Below are 12,250 nucleotides of genomic sequence, written 5' to 3'. Positions count from 1 at the left end.
GCATGCCCAGAATGCTCGCGGCAGGAAGCGGTCGGAATCGGGGTGGAGTAAAAGAAAGCGGGCTTATCGGCGGCAGACGAGGACAAAGACGATGGGCGGAGCTTTCTCCCGCCAGCCCCACCCACCCCAGGACCAGACGGAGCCATGGCGAGGTGGGCGGGGTTGCTGGGCGCGCTGAAAAGGGCCGGAGGTGCCCCGGGGCCGCGCACTTGCTCTGCATCCTCGATGGCTCGCAGCATGGCCGGAGCATCGCTGTCTAGCCTGGCGGGAGTGCTGGTGCGGCCCCTGGGCGGCGGGGAGCCCGTCGACCTGGGCTCGCTGCTGGGCCGGGTGGTGCTGGTCTCCAACGTGGCTTCCCTCTGAGGCACCACGAGCCGGGACTTCACGCAGTTCCGAGAGCTCCAGCAGCGCTTTGGGCCTCAGGGGCTCACGGTGCTCGCCTTCCCGTGCAACCAATTCGGCCACCAGGTACCGTAGCCGCCGTCGAGGGGGCGCGGTGGGCGAGGAGGAGGGCGAGACCTTCCCCTTGGGAGCTTTTCCTGCTTCGTAGGGAACGAGGCGCCCTTGGGCGACACAAACTCCCAAGTCGGCTTGTAGGTCTTTTTATGGGGGGCTGCTTTGTGTGGGGGCTTATCAGTCCTAGGTTTATAGGAAGGGGCGGGAGGGGGAAGGAAATAACGCACTCTGCACATGGCCAGAAGCTTTGTTTTCTCTCTTCCTAACGCTCGCGATGGAGCGGGGTGAACCTAGTTCCTGGAAGCTCTATCACGGCTCCCAGCCACCCCTGCCTTCTCTGTGATAAGAACCGCGCCTTCCCAGATGCTGAAACTGATTCCTTCCGTATCGCCACAACATTCCCCCCCCCCTTGCTTTACAGGCTCTTATCTGGGCATAAGAGGAGTTCGATGATGAATGCCCCCCCCCCAAAGCTGGCTTTATGCCTGCCGAGCACAGGAAAGGTTTGCAAGAGCCCCTTGGGGCATTGATAGCGGGGGGGGGGGGAATCGTGCCCCGAGGAGACACTTAATCCAGTTGCTCTACATCTCAAGTCAGCACCTTGTTGGATGATTGTGGAGCGGAGAGAGGAAGCAAGGGTTTGTTACATTTTCCAGCAGAGAGCACCCTACAAGTTGTGCTGTAGACATGCGGCTGCTGCTTTTGCAATCTTACTAGTTTCCCGTCTGCTCACAAGCTAAACTGCGTAATGGCTTCCTTCCCACTCAATCAAATGCCGCCGTTTCCGTGCATCTCCACTTGTGTGAAGTGGAAAAGAGGATGGTGGTTTTGACTGAACCAGCTACAGCTACCTCTTTTGAGAAGGGCAGCATTTGGAACTTCATTTAAAGTGCTACTGTACCGCTTCAGCAGTCAAGGAGAATACTGGGAACTGTAGTTTAAGGGAGCTGCTCTTGCAAAGCTACCGGTACATTTCCCAGTCGACGGTTTTCAGGATTCTCCATGACTATTAAAGTGGTATATTCATACTATAAATGTATTCTCCAGATGTGAGTGGAAACTTTGTACACCAAGGAACAAAGTGGGGAAGGCTGCATAGACCAGTTGCTCCTCTTGTTGTTGGAGCAGGTAGTGACAAGCAGTCAAATTCAGGAATTGAAACATGCATTTTACCATCGTAATTTGGAGCATGTGGATTGGGAGGTGATAGTTTGGTAAGGCTTGGAAGTCTGCAGTTTTCAACCAAGTAGCTGGCTCAAAGGACGGCTACTCTACCTCTGAAACTAATAAAGTAGCTGTGCTCTTACAATACTTACTGGCTCAGTCATTTTGACAGATCTTGCTCAGTAGGGGGTGTAAATAAGCTTCTTGTTTTTCAAACCCTACCTGGCATACAATAGGAAATCCTATTCCCTTGTCTCCAGTCTGTTCTGGAGGCTCCCCAACAGTCAAGAGCAGATGGGGGGGCACACAAGGAGTGGAAGAGGAAAGCTTGTTGCACAAGTGGAAGGAAGTCCTTGTGCTAACAGGATGATTTTGTTGCATGCAACCCAAAAGGTCTAGGACTAGGTCAAATCATGGCAGAAGACAGACTGATGGTTGCTGATACTGGCATGTACAAATACCTGCTTCACCAGAATTGATAAGGGTGTTGTAAAATTTCAGTTCCCAGCCACACCTTGGAGGCAGTGTGCAGCAGGGACATATTAGTGTTACATGAACTGAGGCTTGAAGTAGTATTTCTCTGAATGGGACAAAAAGCAGCGGGGTACTCAAGATGGGGCAGGGGATGAAGCAGTTTGTATAGTCAAAGTGTACAAAGCTGAACTGTGCATTTTGATTGCACATCTAAACCCTTATGCACAAACTTCCAATTAGGGTACTTGCCTAAACTGTGTGGCAACATCACAATCTGTTTGTAAGGGCTTAAGTTGGAAATAATTTAAAAGTGCTTTTTATTGCTTCATTCCCCACCCCTCCTGCCCAGTTATTGAAGACCTTCTGCTATTTGTCAAGAGACATCCACAGCACTACCCCAAAATGCCTATCACTGCTTGGGCAATATGCTAGGGAATATTTAAGTCACATCAGTTGACTTATGTTTGAGGAAGAAATTATTTGTTCTGTAAATGTTACTTTCAATGAGGAACTTGAAGTTTCAGATCCTACTAACTCCTTGCAACTGCAGCAGAGCAGTTTATAGAACTAGTAGGTAAAACTTGCTTTTCTCCATAACTTTAATCTCCATATGTTTGCTGAACTAAACTAAGATACTGTAACAAGTAGCAAGTTGCGATGGAAGGGAATGTTTTTGCCCAGTGTTTCTGCAAAGCTGCTATTGGCATGGTGAAGGGGGTTGGTGAAGCAAAAGAAAATGTCACATAAAGCAGAAGTCAGTAGCCTGGTTGGTGCTGCTGTGGCTGTTTGCTACACTTTGTTCTGACATTTGGAATTAAGCATGTATCTTCTCTCTCCTTTTTACAGGAAAATGCCACCAACGAGGAGATCCTGAATTCACTAAAGTATGTCCGCCCAGGCAATGGGTATGAGCCCAACTTCAGTGTCTTTGAGAAGTGTGAGGTGAATGGGGAAAACGCTCACCCACTCTTCAAATTCCTGAAGAAAGAGTTGCCCTTTCCACATGATGACCCCGTGTCTCTGATGACCAACCCACAGTTCATCATCTGGTCCCCTGTGTGTCGCAGTGACATCGCATGGAATTTTGAGAAGTTCCTCATAAGCCGTGATGGAGTGCCTTTCAAGCGTTACAGCAGGCGTTTTGAAACCATCAAGATCCAGGATGATATTCAAAAGCTGCTTTAGCAAGTCACCAAGAACCAGAAAATTTGCCTTGCAGAAATGTCTACTTCTTTTTTTCAGCTAGGCTATTGCTTAGATGATGTCCTAGGTTAAGTATGATACTTTCCGTACTAGAGTGAATTGCAGATCTGTCCTAGATTAGACTGGGCTGATCTAACCGAATAAGCAGAAGAAAGTTGCTTATGCATCATAGCAATGAAACTTAATTGAAATGCAGGAATCTATTTGCCGTGATGTAAGCTAAATTATAACCCTTCCTCTAATGTGCGAGGCAACCATGTATTACGTGACTCAAGGCTGAATAATATGAGTGGCTGCTTTAATGTGTGGGTTAAATCCTACTATGTGAAGCAGCCCTCTATGTGCCAAGCTCCATGCTGTTTGTCTGTGTGGCCTTATCTTGTTTTTCAGCAATTCATCTGTTTACTCTGGCTGTAAGTTTCTATTCTCCATCAAAATTTTATTTATGATGGTGCTTCTTCTAAACACTTGAAGGACACTTGATGTATTTGTAAAATTTCGTATGTGAAGATGTAGTTAATTACACTAGGGGAAACAGCAGTTTATGAAATTCTATGTCAATAAAATGCTTCAAAGACGATTATGTCTGTGTCTTTATAATAAGGCTGCGAAACATTAGGTAGCAACTAGTTATTTGAAATCTCAAGCTAAGCTCATTTAACACATTACCAAAAGAGCTGAAGAATTATTACTTAAACCATGACTGAGCAGGTCCCTTGAGAGAAGTTCATGGCTGCTGCTACTGCAGTTTCTGGCCTAAGCCATGGTTTTGCTTAGCATGTTGTCCAAACCAGAGCTTGTACTTTGTCTTGCTCTAGGGCAAACCATGAGCTGTAGTTAAGGTATGTTCTTGGTTTACAGCTTAGTTTGTTTGGAGAAGACAAACCATGAGCCTGCATTTAGACAGCATGCTAAACCAAAATATGGCTTAGCCCTGGGTAGCATGCCAGCAGCAGAACCAAAGGAGTGCAGCAGTTATGATGGCTCCAAGAATCTGTGTTCATGCTAAACCACGATTTGGTTTAGCCTTATGTACTGACTGAACTGAGACAAAAAAAAAATTCCCTACAGCTGTGGATTGACATAATAAATTATTTTATATAGGTTGGGTACCTTGCTTCTACTGGCAAAAATTCTACATAGAATTCTACCAAATCATAGTCCTTATTAACAAACTGGATTCAATAAGCAGCATTACAAATAAATGTGGAAGGTAATTTGCTAGGGAAAAAAAGGCTTGTTTTTAGTTGTGTGGGACAGGAGTGGAAACTGGAACTAGATGAAAAATATACTACAAATGAAACTCAGCTTTGTAGATATTTGTGTGCATGTATCTTACCTGTGTTCTATTCCTGTGTCATTCTCTCTCAAATATGCACACACAACTGACAAATATTGCAACAATGTTGTTTGCTCATTCCACACATGCCCTTGCATTGATTTATTAGATGGGTGTCTGAAGAATGTAACATACAAGAACAAAAAGGGATTAACAATACAATTACTATATAGTTATAACAGGCAGTTGTTAAAATGTGTAATTATACAAATTAACCTCCTATCCTGTTGTCCTAAAAACACTAATATCTTTAGCATGGTCAAAGCACATCAAGATCTATGTTTTCAGAGGGCAATCATGCATCCTTTCTTTCCATTGAGTATCTTCCAGCCCAATCTTTCCTAGACTTTGTGTATGAAGGCCTATGGAGGAACGTTCATAAATTGTTCATTTCAACAGCTGAGCCAATGGCTATGGAGAACTTACTTCAATTAACAGAAACCAGAGATCTTGCAACCAATACTATTTCAAAAACTACATGCTGCTTTTTCTCTTGAAGATTATCTGATAGGAGAGAGTAATGCTATTGCTCTTCTGTAAGCATATTTGTTCTGTTCTTTAATGTGATACCTCAGTCAGATCTTTAGGACCATAGTTTGTGGTGGTGATTACAATTTACTTACATACTAGTTTTCTGCCTACTACAATCTGTTCTGGAGGGGGTGCTAACCTCCAAAGCAGATTTGCCATGTCTTGGGGAGTTGCAGGGGAGAAATGGGAAGTCCCATTTGCAGAAGCAGGAAGCCTGTTGCACAAGTAAGCAACTGCAATTCAATATCACCCAATATTAATAGTTGCCGCAAAAAGAGCCCAACATCGAACTGTATATTTCCTAGACGAGCAGTCTCCAAAAAAAGCTTAGGATAAAAAGGACGATTGCCATTGCCCTTATGCCAACCCAGCAGGACGACCCACAAGACCTTCAATATCAATTCACTGGGTTGGCTGCTGGTTTCAAGGAGTAGGATGTCCAGAGACAAGAAAGTGTCATGGCAGCATAACAGCTAAAGACACCAAAAGGCAGCTGCACCAGCAGAGATCCAGGGGTCGCCAACGTGGTGCCCTCTAGATGTTGGTAGTTCTAGTCCACCGAATGCAGAAGGATCCCTTTATAGCCAGAGTCGCAATCTAGTTTGAGGCACGACCTGCAATCATCAGCCCTTCAGAGGTAACTGACACCGCAGACCGAGCCTGTGTGAGCGACTGGAGAACGAGGGATTCCCTGCCGCCCCGCCCGGAAAGCGGCTCCTTCTTCCTCAGCGTCAAAACACCCCGCTCGGGCGACGGCGCTCGGCCCGGTGCTCCCTGCCCTCCGAACGCCCGGAGGCGTCGCCGCGCCTGCGCAGTGCCGTTCTGTGCGCGCGGCGGCGGCGGCCGGGCGAGGAAGGATATCCGCAGTTGGGGACGGCCGGCCGGGCGAAAGCGCTTGCAGTACTGTCATGGCGGCAGCCGAAGTAGGGTTAGACGGCGGGGGAGGCGGCGGCGCCGGCCTGAGGCCGGACGCCGGGACGCAGCGGGCGGAACTTATGCCGCTGCTGGGGACGGCGCTGCGGCCGGGAGAGTCGTGGTGAGAAGGGCGGTTGTGGCGGGTGGGAGCGAGAGAGCGCGGCGGCTCCTTTCGCCTCTCGGTGTCAGGTTGAGAGCCAGGCCGCGCGCGCGCCGCCTCCTCCGCGCAGGCCCTCCGCGCGCTCGGGCTGTTGGCTTTCGAATGCGGGTGTTCGGAAGGGGGGGGGCAGCAGGAGGCGCGAGCTGCTCCCCCCGGGAGTTCGGTGTTGGTGGCAGGAAGAGGGCATGTCGGTGCCGGCCGGGCCCTCCCGGTGCCGGTGCTGAGTCACTCTTCTTCCGCCCCGTCCCCTCCAGCAACTTCGTTCACCTTCCCTGCCTCCCGCTGCAACCCTGCCCCGTTTGTTTGTTTTATTACTCTTTCTTCCCCCTTCCTCTTCTTCTCAAGGCGTATTTTTCCCCCTTTTATTGCAGGTTCCTAATTGACAGCCGGTGGTTCAAGCAGTGGAAGAAATACGTGGGCTTTGACAGTTGGGACTTGTACAACGTTGGAGAACCTAATCTCTTCCCGGGACCCATTGATAACTCGGGGCTTTTTGCAGGTAAAGTTGTGTGGAGAGGGGATTAGGATTTGGAGTTTGGACTGGGACTGGGAAGTGGAGGAGGGAAAATGTCACTGCACGGTACTGCTTTTTGGACTATGTTCTGACATTAAGGGAGTCAGTGCCCTTCCCCTCCAATCTTTCCCAGTACACTTTCCCAATTCTTAAGTAGGGATATTAGTTTTTCTATATGATAAGGCAGCTTGCTTTGGAAAAACTATGATGGAGTCTAGCATGATTGTCACATCAGCAGTTACTGCAATCATAACTAGTATTGTAACAAGTCTTAGAGGTTCCACCCTTAAATAAGTGTCTCATTCTTGGCTTCCACACCCTTCCTGTGGGTTTTTTTTTGTGTGTGTGTGTGTATTTCTCCACTCAACCTAGGCCTGAAAGCAGATGACTTTCCTTTTTTTGTAAATGGAAACTAAAAGAGTTAACCGTTACATCTGCTTCTGTGTTGTAAATCAGTTGGTTGCAAATCATTATTGGCTTGGTATATTGTGTCATAGAACTTCAAATCATTAGGTGTATCCACTGAATTCAAACTTATGTTTGAATACATTTTTGTTTCGCCCCCTGAGCTCCAGGTGCACATTGTTTCCTTGGCTTAGTACTGGTTCAGGTTTGTTGTGGCACAAAGTTGACCTTGGTAAGGTGATAATTTAAATCTGAAGCCTGCTTCTTACATGATCTTTCATTATTTGGGAGACTAGATAGCTTGAAATCACATTTTCCTGTATTGCAAGAGGTTCCCAGTGGCAGCAGAAGCAGTGGAAAGAACACACCATTCTGACACGCCACCTCTCTCCAGATACAGTCCTGAGAAATAACACTTGAGCAACTCTTTAAAAGATTTAAAGTAATACATATTGTGGATAGGTAGAGCTATTTAAATTTAGCAGCAAAAGGCAATATAGATGCTGTGTTCCTCAGACCAGGGCTGGATCTAGACATATCAAAGAAGTGTTTCAGTTTAAAGCATTGTAAATTTAAACAGGGAAGACAGGTAGAGAAAAACAGGACTCCACACTGCCATCTGGTAGCGCAATGTTATATCTCACATACAATGCATATAAATTGCTTTTTCTTTACCAGTCTAGCTGAGTCCCAGGAAATCACTAGGAAGTCTGTGTACAAACATAAAAAGTTTAAGTTTGCTTCTCAAAGTCTCTGGATCATATTGGTATAGGAAAGTCTTCCAGTTCTGCATTGTACTTTTTAAAGAAAACTTCAAATACTATACAGCTGGTTTTATTTGATTAATAGTTTGAAATTATGTGTGGAAGGGAACTCTGAAATTAGATTGTGAAATAATACCACTTGAGTCTCTTCAAGACTCACTTTGATGTGGCTATTTAAATTACCTTAAGTTAGATTTTCAGAAGTGTCTGTCACTTTGAAAGTGCGTTTGTTTTATTCAGGATTTCCAGGAGAACTGTTTATCTTCCTGTTTATCGTTATGTTTCCTTTCCTTTTTAGACTCAGAAGCTCAGACTTTGAAAGAACATCTCATTGATGAGTTGGATTATGTGTTGGTTCCTACTGAAGCCTGGAACAAATTAGTAAATTGGTATGGTTGCATAGAGGGACAGAAACCAATAGTGAGAAAGGTAAGTGATAATGATCTTTATGTAACTTACACTGTTTTGTCGCTTTGGGGAATCATGTGAATTATCTCTTGAGCTACCCAGAGAAATGAACACTATAAAGAATATTTAGGTGTCATTTAACTGGTGCATAGGATAATGATATATTGTGTGACGTATAAGGTTGAATAACTGGAAATACAGGGTAGGAAATGAACTGCTCTTCCCAGTATTAGGATGGCTCCTACAGTTTCAGAATGGCTTTACAGAATGTTTCTAGCTTAGTTAATGTAGAGTAGAGGAGAAAGTTTCTCTTCAGTTGCCCTGTACTCTGTTGATTAGTCATTTAGCCAGAACACAGGATGAAGTTATAGGGTGGTATCCAATTGTGTCCATCAGCTAGTGGGACTTGCTGTTCTCCTCTCCCTGCTACCCCTGTGGATCTCAAAAAACATTTTTGGAGGGTTGTGTAGAGTGAGGAGACTGGAGCAGGTTAGAGAGTGGATAGCCATGGGGAGGAGAGGAAAGAGAATAACTGTTTACTCTTTGGAGAGGGGAATATGGTAAAGGACACTCCACATGACCCGTCTACCAGGAATGCTTCTTTTCAGTGTAAGAGATAATGTATACTGACTTCAGAAACACAGAAGGACTTCAAGTAACTACACAACGCAGAAAATTGCTTTGTAGGCTGGATCTTAAATCAAATAGTTAACTGTGCAATAAATAATATATAGTACATGCTAATGCAATCTGGTATAATTTTAATGAACGATGTAGAAAAGAGCATGTGATATGTCATAGGAATAATTCCATTTTCAGAATAAGAAGATAAGCTAAACATGCCCATATTGCTGCTAAAATACAGTATATGCTTTTTAAATGTAGGCCTTAAAAGGAATGTGCAAATGTAAAATAAGAAGGGTAATTCCCCTTTTTCTCCCTCCTCCCCCACAAAACCCCTTTCCCTTTTTTAGTTTTGTTTAGATTGTGTTTACTTTCTGTTTGATAAAAAGGTAAAGGACCCCTGACAATTAAGTCCAGTCGCAGACGACTCTGGGGTTGTGGCGCTCATCTCGCTTTATTTATCTACTTGCACTTTTTGGCGTGCTTTTGAACTGCTAGGTTGACAGGAGCTGGGACTGAGCAACAGGAGCTCACCCCGTCGTGGGGATTCAAACCACCAACCTTCTGATTGGCAAGCCCAAGAGGCTCAGTGGTTTAGCAAATTGCTATGATCCATTACTGATCTTTCCTTTTCCTTTTATTGCTTTTATTATTGATTGAAATTGAAATGAAAAACAGAACCATCTCCCAAGTGTCTACCAAATGATTACATAACATTCATTCCTTTCCCTGAGCCAGAAGATTGTACCTAGTGTTATGTGTTGGACACATTACAGCCAGGCAAAAACATTCAGAGTATAAAGCAGGGCCAGTGAAGCGTGTGACCTATGGAAAGTTTACAGCAGGGGACGGCAAACCACCGTCCAAGGGCCAGATCCAGCCCAATTGCCCTCAGGATCTGGCCCGCGGATGGTCTGTGGATCGTGTGGATTCTATTCGTTAATTTCTTCTTCTTTAATTTCCCCCCCTGCACTGCCATTTTTGGGGGGCGCCATTTTCACCCCTCTCCTCACACACCACAGCGCCTCCCCCTCCTGGCGTAGAGGAGGAAGGGGAACGGGCTGAGCACCATTTTGGGCAGTGCCTCTCCAGAGCCAGCCAGCCCTTTCAGGCTGCTTATCCCGCTGCCACTGCTGCCAACCTCTGCCACTCGCAAGGGCAGGCACAGGAGCCGCAGTTGGCAGAGAGCAGCGCCTCTCCAGAGCCAGCCCGCCCTTGCACTGGCAGCACCATAGGTAGGCAGGGGAAAGGGAGGGCCTGGGGGAGAGAGGGAGAGAGAGAGAAGCCTCTGCTGCGTGCGTGCGTGCAGTCTGGCCCGCCACAAGGTCTGGGGTACAGTGAACTGGCCCCCTCCAAAAAAAGTTTGCTGACTCCTGTTTTACAGGGCCAGATAAAGAGACCTGGATGGTCATATTCAGCTCTCTTGTTTTGTTGTGGTAGAATTTTACAATCATGTTAATGGACTCCCCAATAAAAATGGAGCTTCAACTTGTCAAGGCATTGGATGTTCCAGTTTTGTGCCAGTGTTTCCCAACTCTCCAGAGCAACTTTGGGTAGGCAGTTTGAGGAAAAGAGATCTTGGTAAACCTGATTTTGCCCTTTGCTGTTTGGGTCTTACCAGGGTGGATTTGATTTAAATCAAATCGATTTAAATCACTAGCCAGTAAGGCCTGATTTCAATCATTTTTTAACAGAAAGACTCATTCTTGCTGGTATAATCTTAATATTTACAAACAAATGAAGGTTTCATTTTTGGAATATTAAATTTTCAGAGTAGTTTTTACAGTTATAGCAAAAAAATGGCTATACTATTAGAAATACATAGACAGATGATTATGAAATTATTGTGAGGTTTAATAAGTTAACAGTTTATATTTGGACAACTTTTCTGCTGTACTTTATTGGAAGGAGAAAAATGATCATTTCCTTAATAACAATTTAAACAATTTATTTAACTAAAACAATAACATTATAGCATATGTATCCCATGTTTGTTAACTGATTATGTTAAACACGTTTTTAAAAAACTTAGACTGAGTTTTAGCACACATGAAAAACTTAAAACAAATCCTTATTTCCTGATGAATTGCCTTTGGACTATAATATAACTTACCGGTAAATAGAAAACTATCTTTAGAAAGATTTTTTCCTCCAAAAGCATTTTATTTTAAAAATCCAATTTAAATTTAAATTTAAATTTTGTTTATTATTTTTTCTTTAAAAAATCATTGATTTTTATCCACCATGGGTCTTACCTCTTGGTTTGAATAGCTAAGAAGAAGAATAGTTAACTATAACCATTGGTTGGTGTTGACTTCAGTGGAGCTAATTTTGAAATAAACACACTTGGGATTGGGCTGTAGAAACCTCTGCAGGATTATCTGAAGCCACTTTGCCAGTTGTAGAACTAGAGTTAAAACCAAGGACTTCTGTTTTATGTGAAACTCTAGATGTTGGCACTGTTATCTATCAGGCCAAGATATGGATACTTTGAGGGTGGAGCCTTTCAGTTTAGACTACATATTTGCTTTCAGAATAGTTTGTTGTACCTACTTTACAGGAAGCCTTTTCTTCCTAGGTTGTGGAGTATGGTCTGTTTGTGAAGCACTGTAAAGTAGAAGTTTATCTTTTGGAGCTGAAGCTGTGTCAGAACAGTGATCCTGCTAATCTTATGAGCTCTTATTTCAGCAAAGCAGACACCGTTGGTAAGTAGCTGTTTGCTAACGCCACAACACACCTTGAAACACATCTACACCTAGTGGTGTCTAGTAATTTATTTAGATCATTAAATAGGGCAAGTATATTTTACCATTTTCTTTTTGCAAATTTTGTTTTCACAATCATCTGAAATTACCGTATTTTTTGCACCATAACACTCACTTTTTTCCTCCTAGAAAGTAAGGGGAAATGTCTGTGCGTGTTATGGAGGGAATGCCTACGGGTGGCATGCCTATGTATTTTCCTCCTCTAAAAACTATGTGCGTGTTATGGTCGGGTGCGTGTTATAGAGCGAAAAATACGGTACTTCTTTCCCCCCCATGAAATGGTGAATGCTTCTACTTATCTGATCCTCCTATAGCATTGCTAAACCACAATTTCACTCCAGCTTTTATTATTTGTCCTTAGAACTGACGGTTACTCTTCAGCTTTAGATGCTTCTGCCATTGTTCAAACAATCCTACCAGCAGACTGGTTATTTCAGTAGTAGTAGAATGTCAGCTTCAAATAACCCTAGCTGCATTTTAAATAAATGATTCCTTATCTTTTAAAGTGATAATATTTAGCTATTCCAG

The 12,250-nt window shown here is 44.3% G+C and overlaps 2 protein-coding genes across 3 annotated transcripts in view; both read left to right on the top strand.

Annotated features, from left to right (window-relative positions):
• Positions 1-44: 44 nt before the first annotated feature.
• Positions 45-3,875, top strand: GPX1 (glutathione peroxidase 1). The gene is made up of 2 exons (XM_083488798.1): positions 45-468; positions 2,941-3,875. The coding sequence occupies exons 1-2, from the start codon at positions 145-147 to the stop codon at positions 3,277-3,279; spliced, it is 663 nt and encodes a 220-aa protein (XP_083344924.1). The 5' UTR covers positions 45-144; the 3' UTR covers positions 3,280-3,875.
• Positions 3,876-4,709: 834 nt separating this feature from the next.
• Positions 4,710-12,250, top strand: part of USP4 (ubiquitin specific peptidase 4) — a 36,255-nt gene continuing 28,714 nt past the window's right edge. For both annotated transcript variants that reach the window (XM_083488673.1, XM_083488672.1), the window contains exons 1-4: positions 4,710-6,203; positions 6,614-6,741; positions 8,224-8,354; positions 11,536-11,662. In XM_083488673.1, the coding sequence (XP_083344799.1) occupies positions 6,076-6,203; positions 6,614-6,741; positions 8,224-8,354; positions 11,536-11,662 (514 nt within the window). In that variant the 5' untranslated portion in view covers positions 4,710-6,075. The remainder of the gene's footprint in view (positions 6,204-6,613; positions 6,742-8,223; positions 8,355-11,535; positions 11,663-12,250) is intronic.

This window comes from Podarcis liolepis, assembly GCF_965112155.1.
Source record: "Podarcis liolepis genome assembly, chromosome: 2".
NCBI lineage: Eukaryota > Metazoa > Chordata > Lepidosauria > Squamata > Lacertidae > Podarcis > Podarcis liolepis.
Note: the sequence above shows the minus strand (reverse complement) of the source record. Positions and strands in the feature narration are given on the sequence as shown.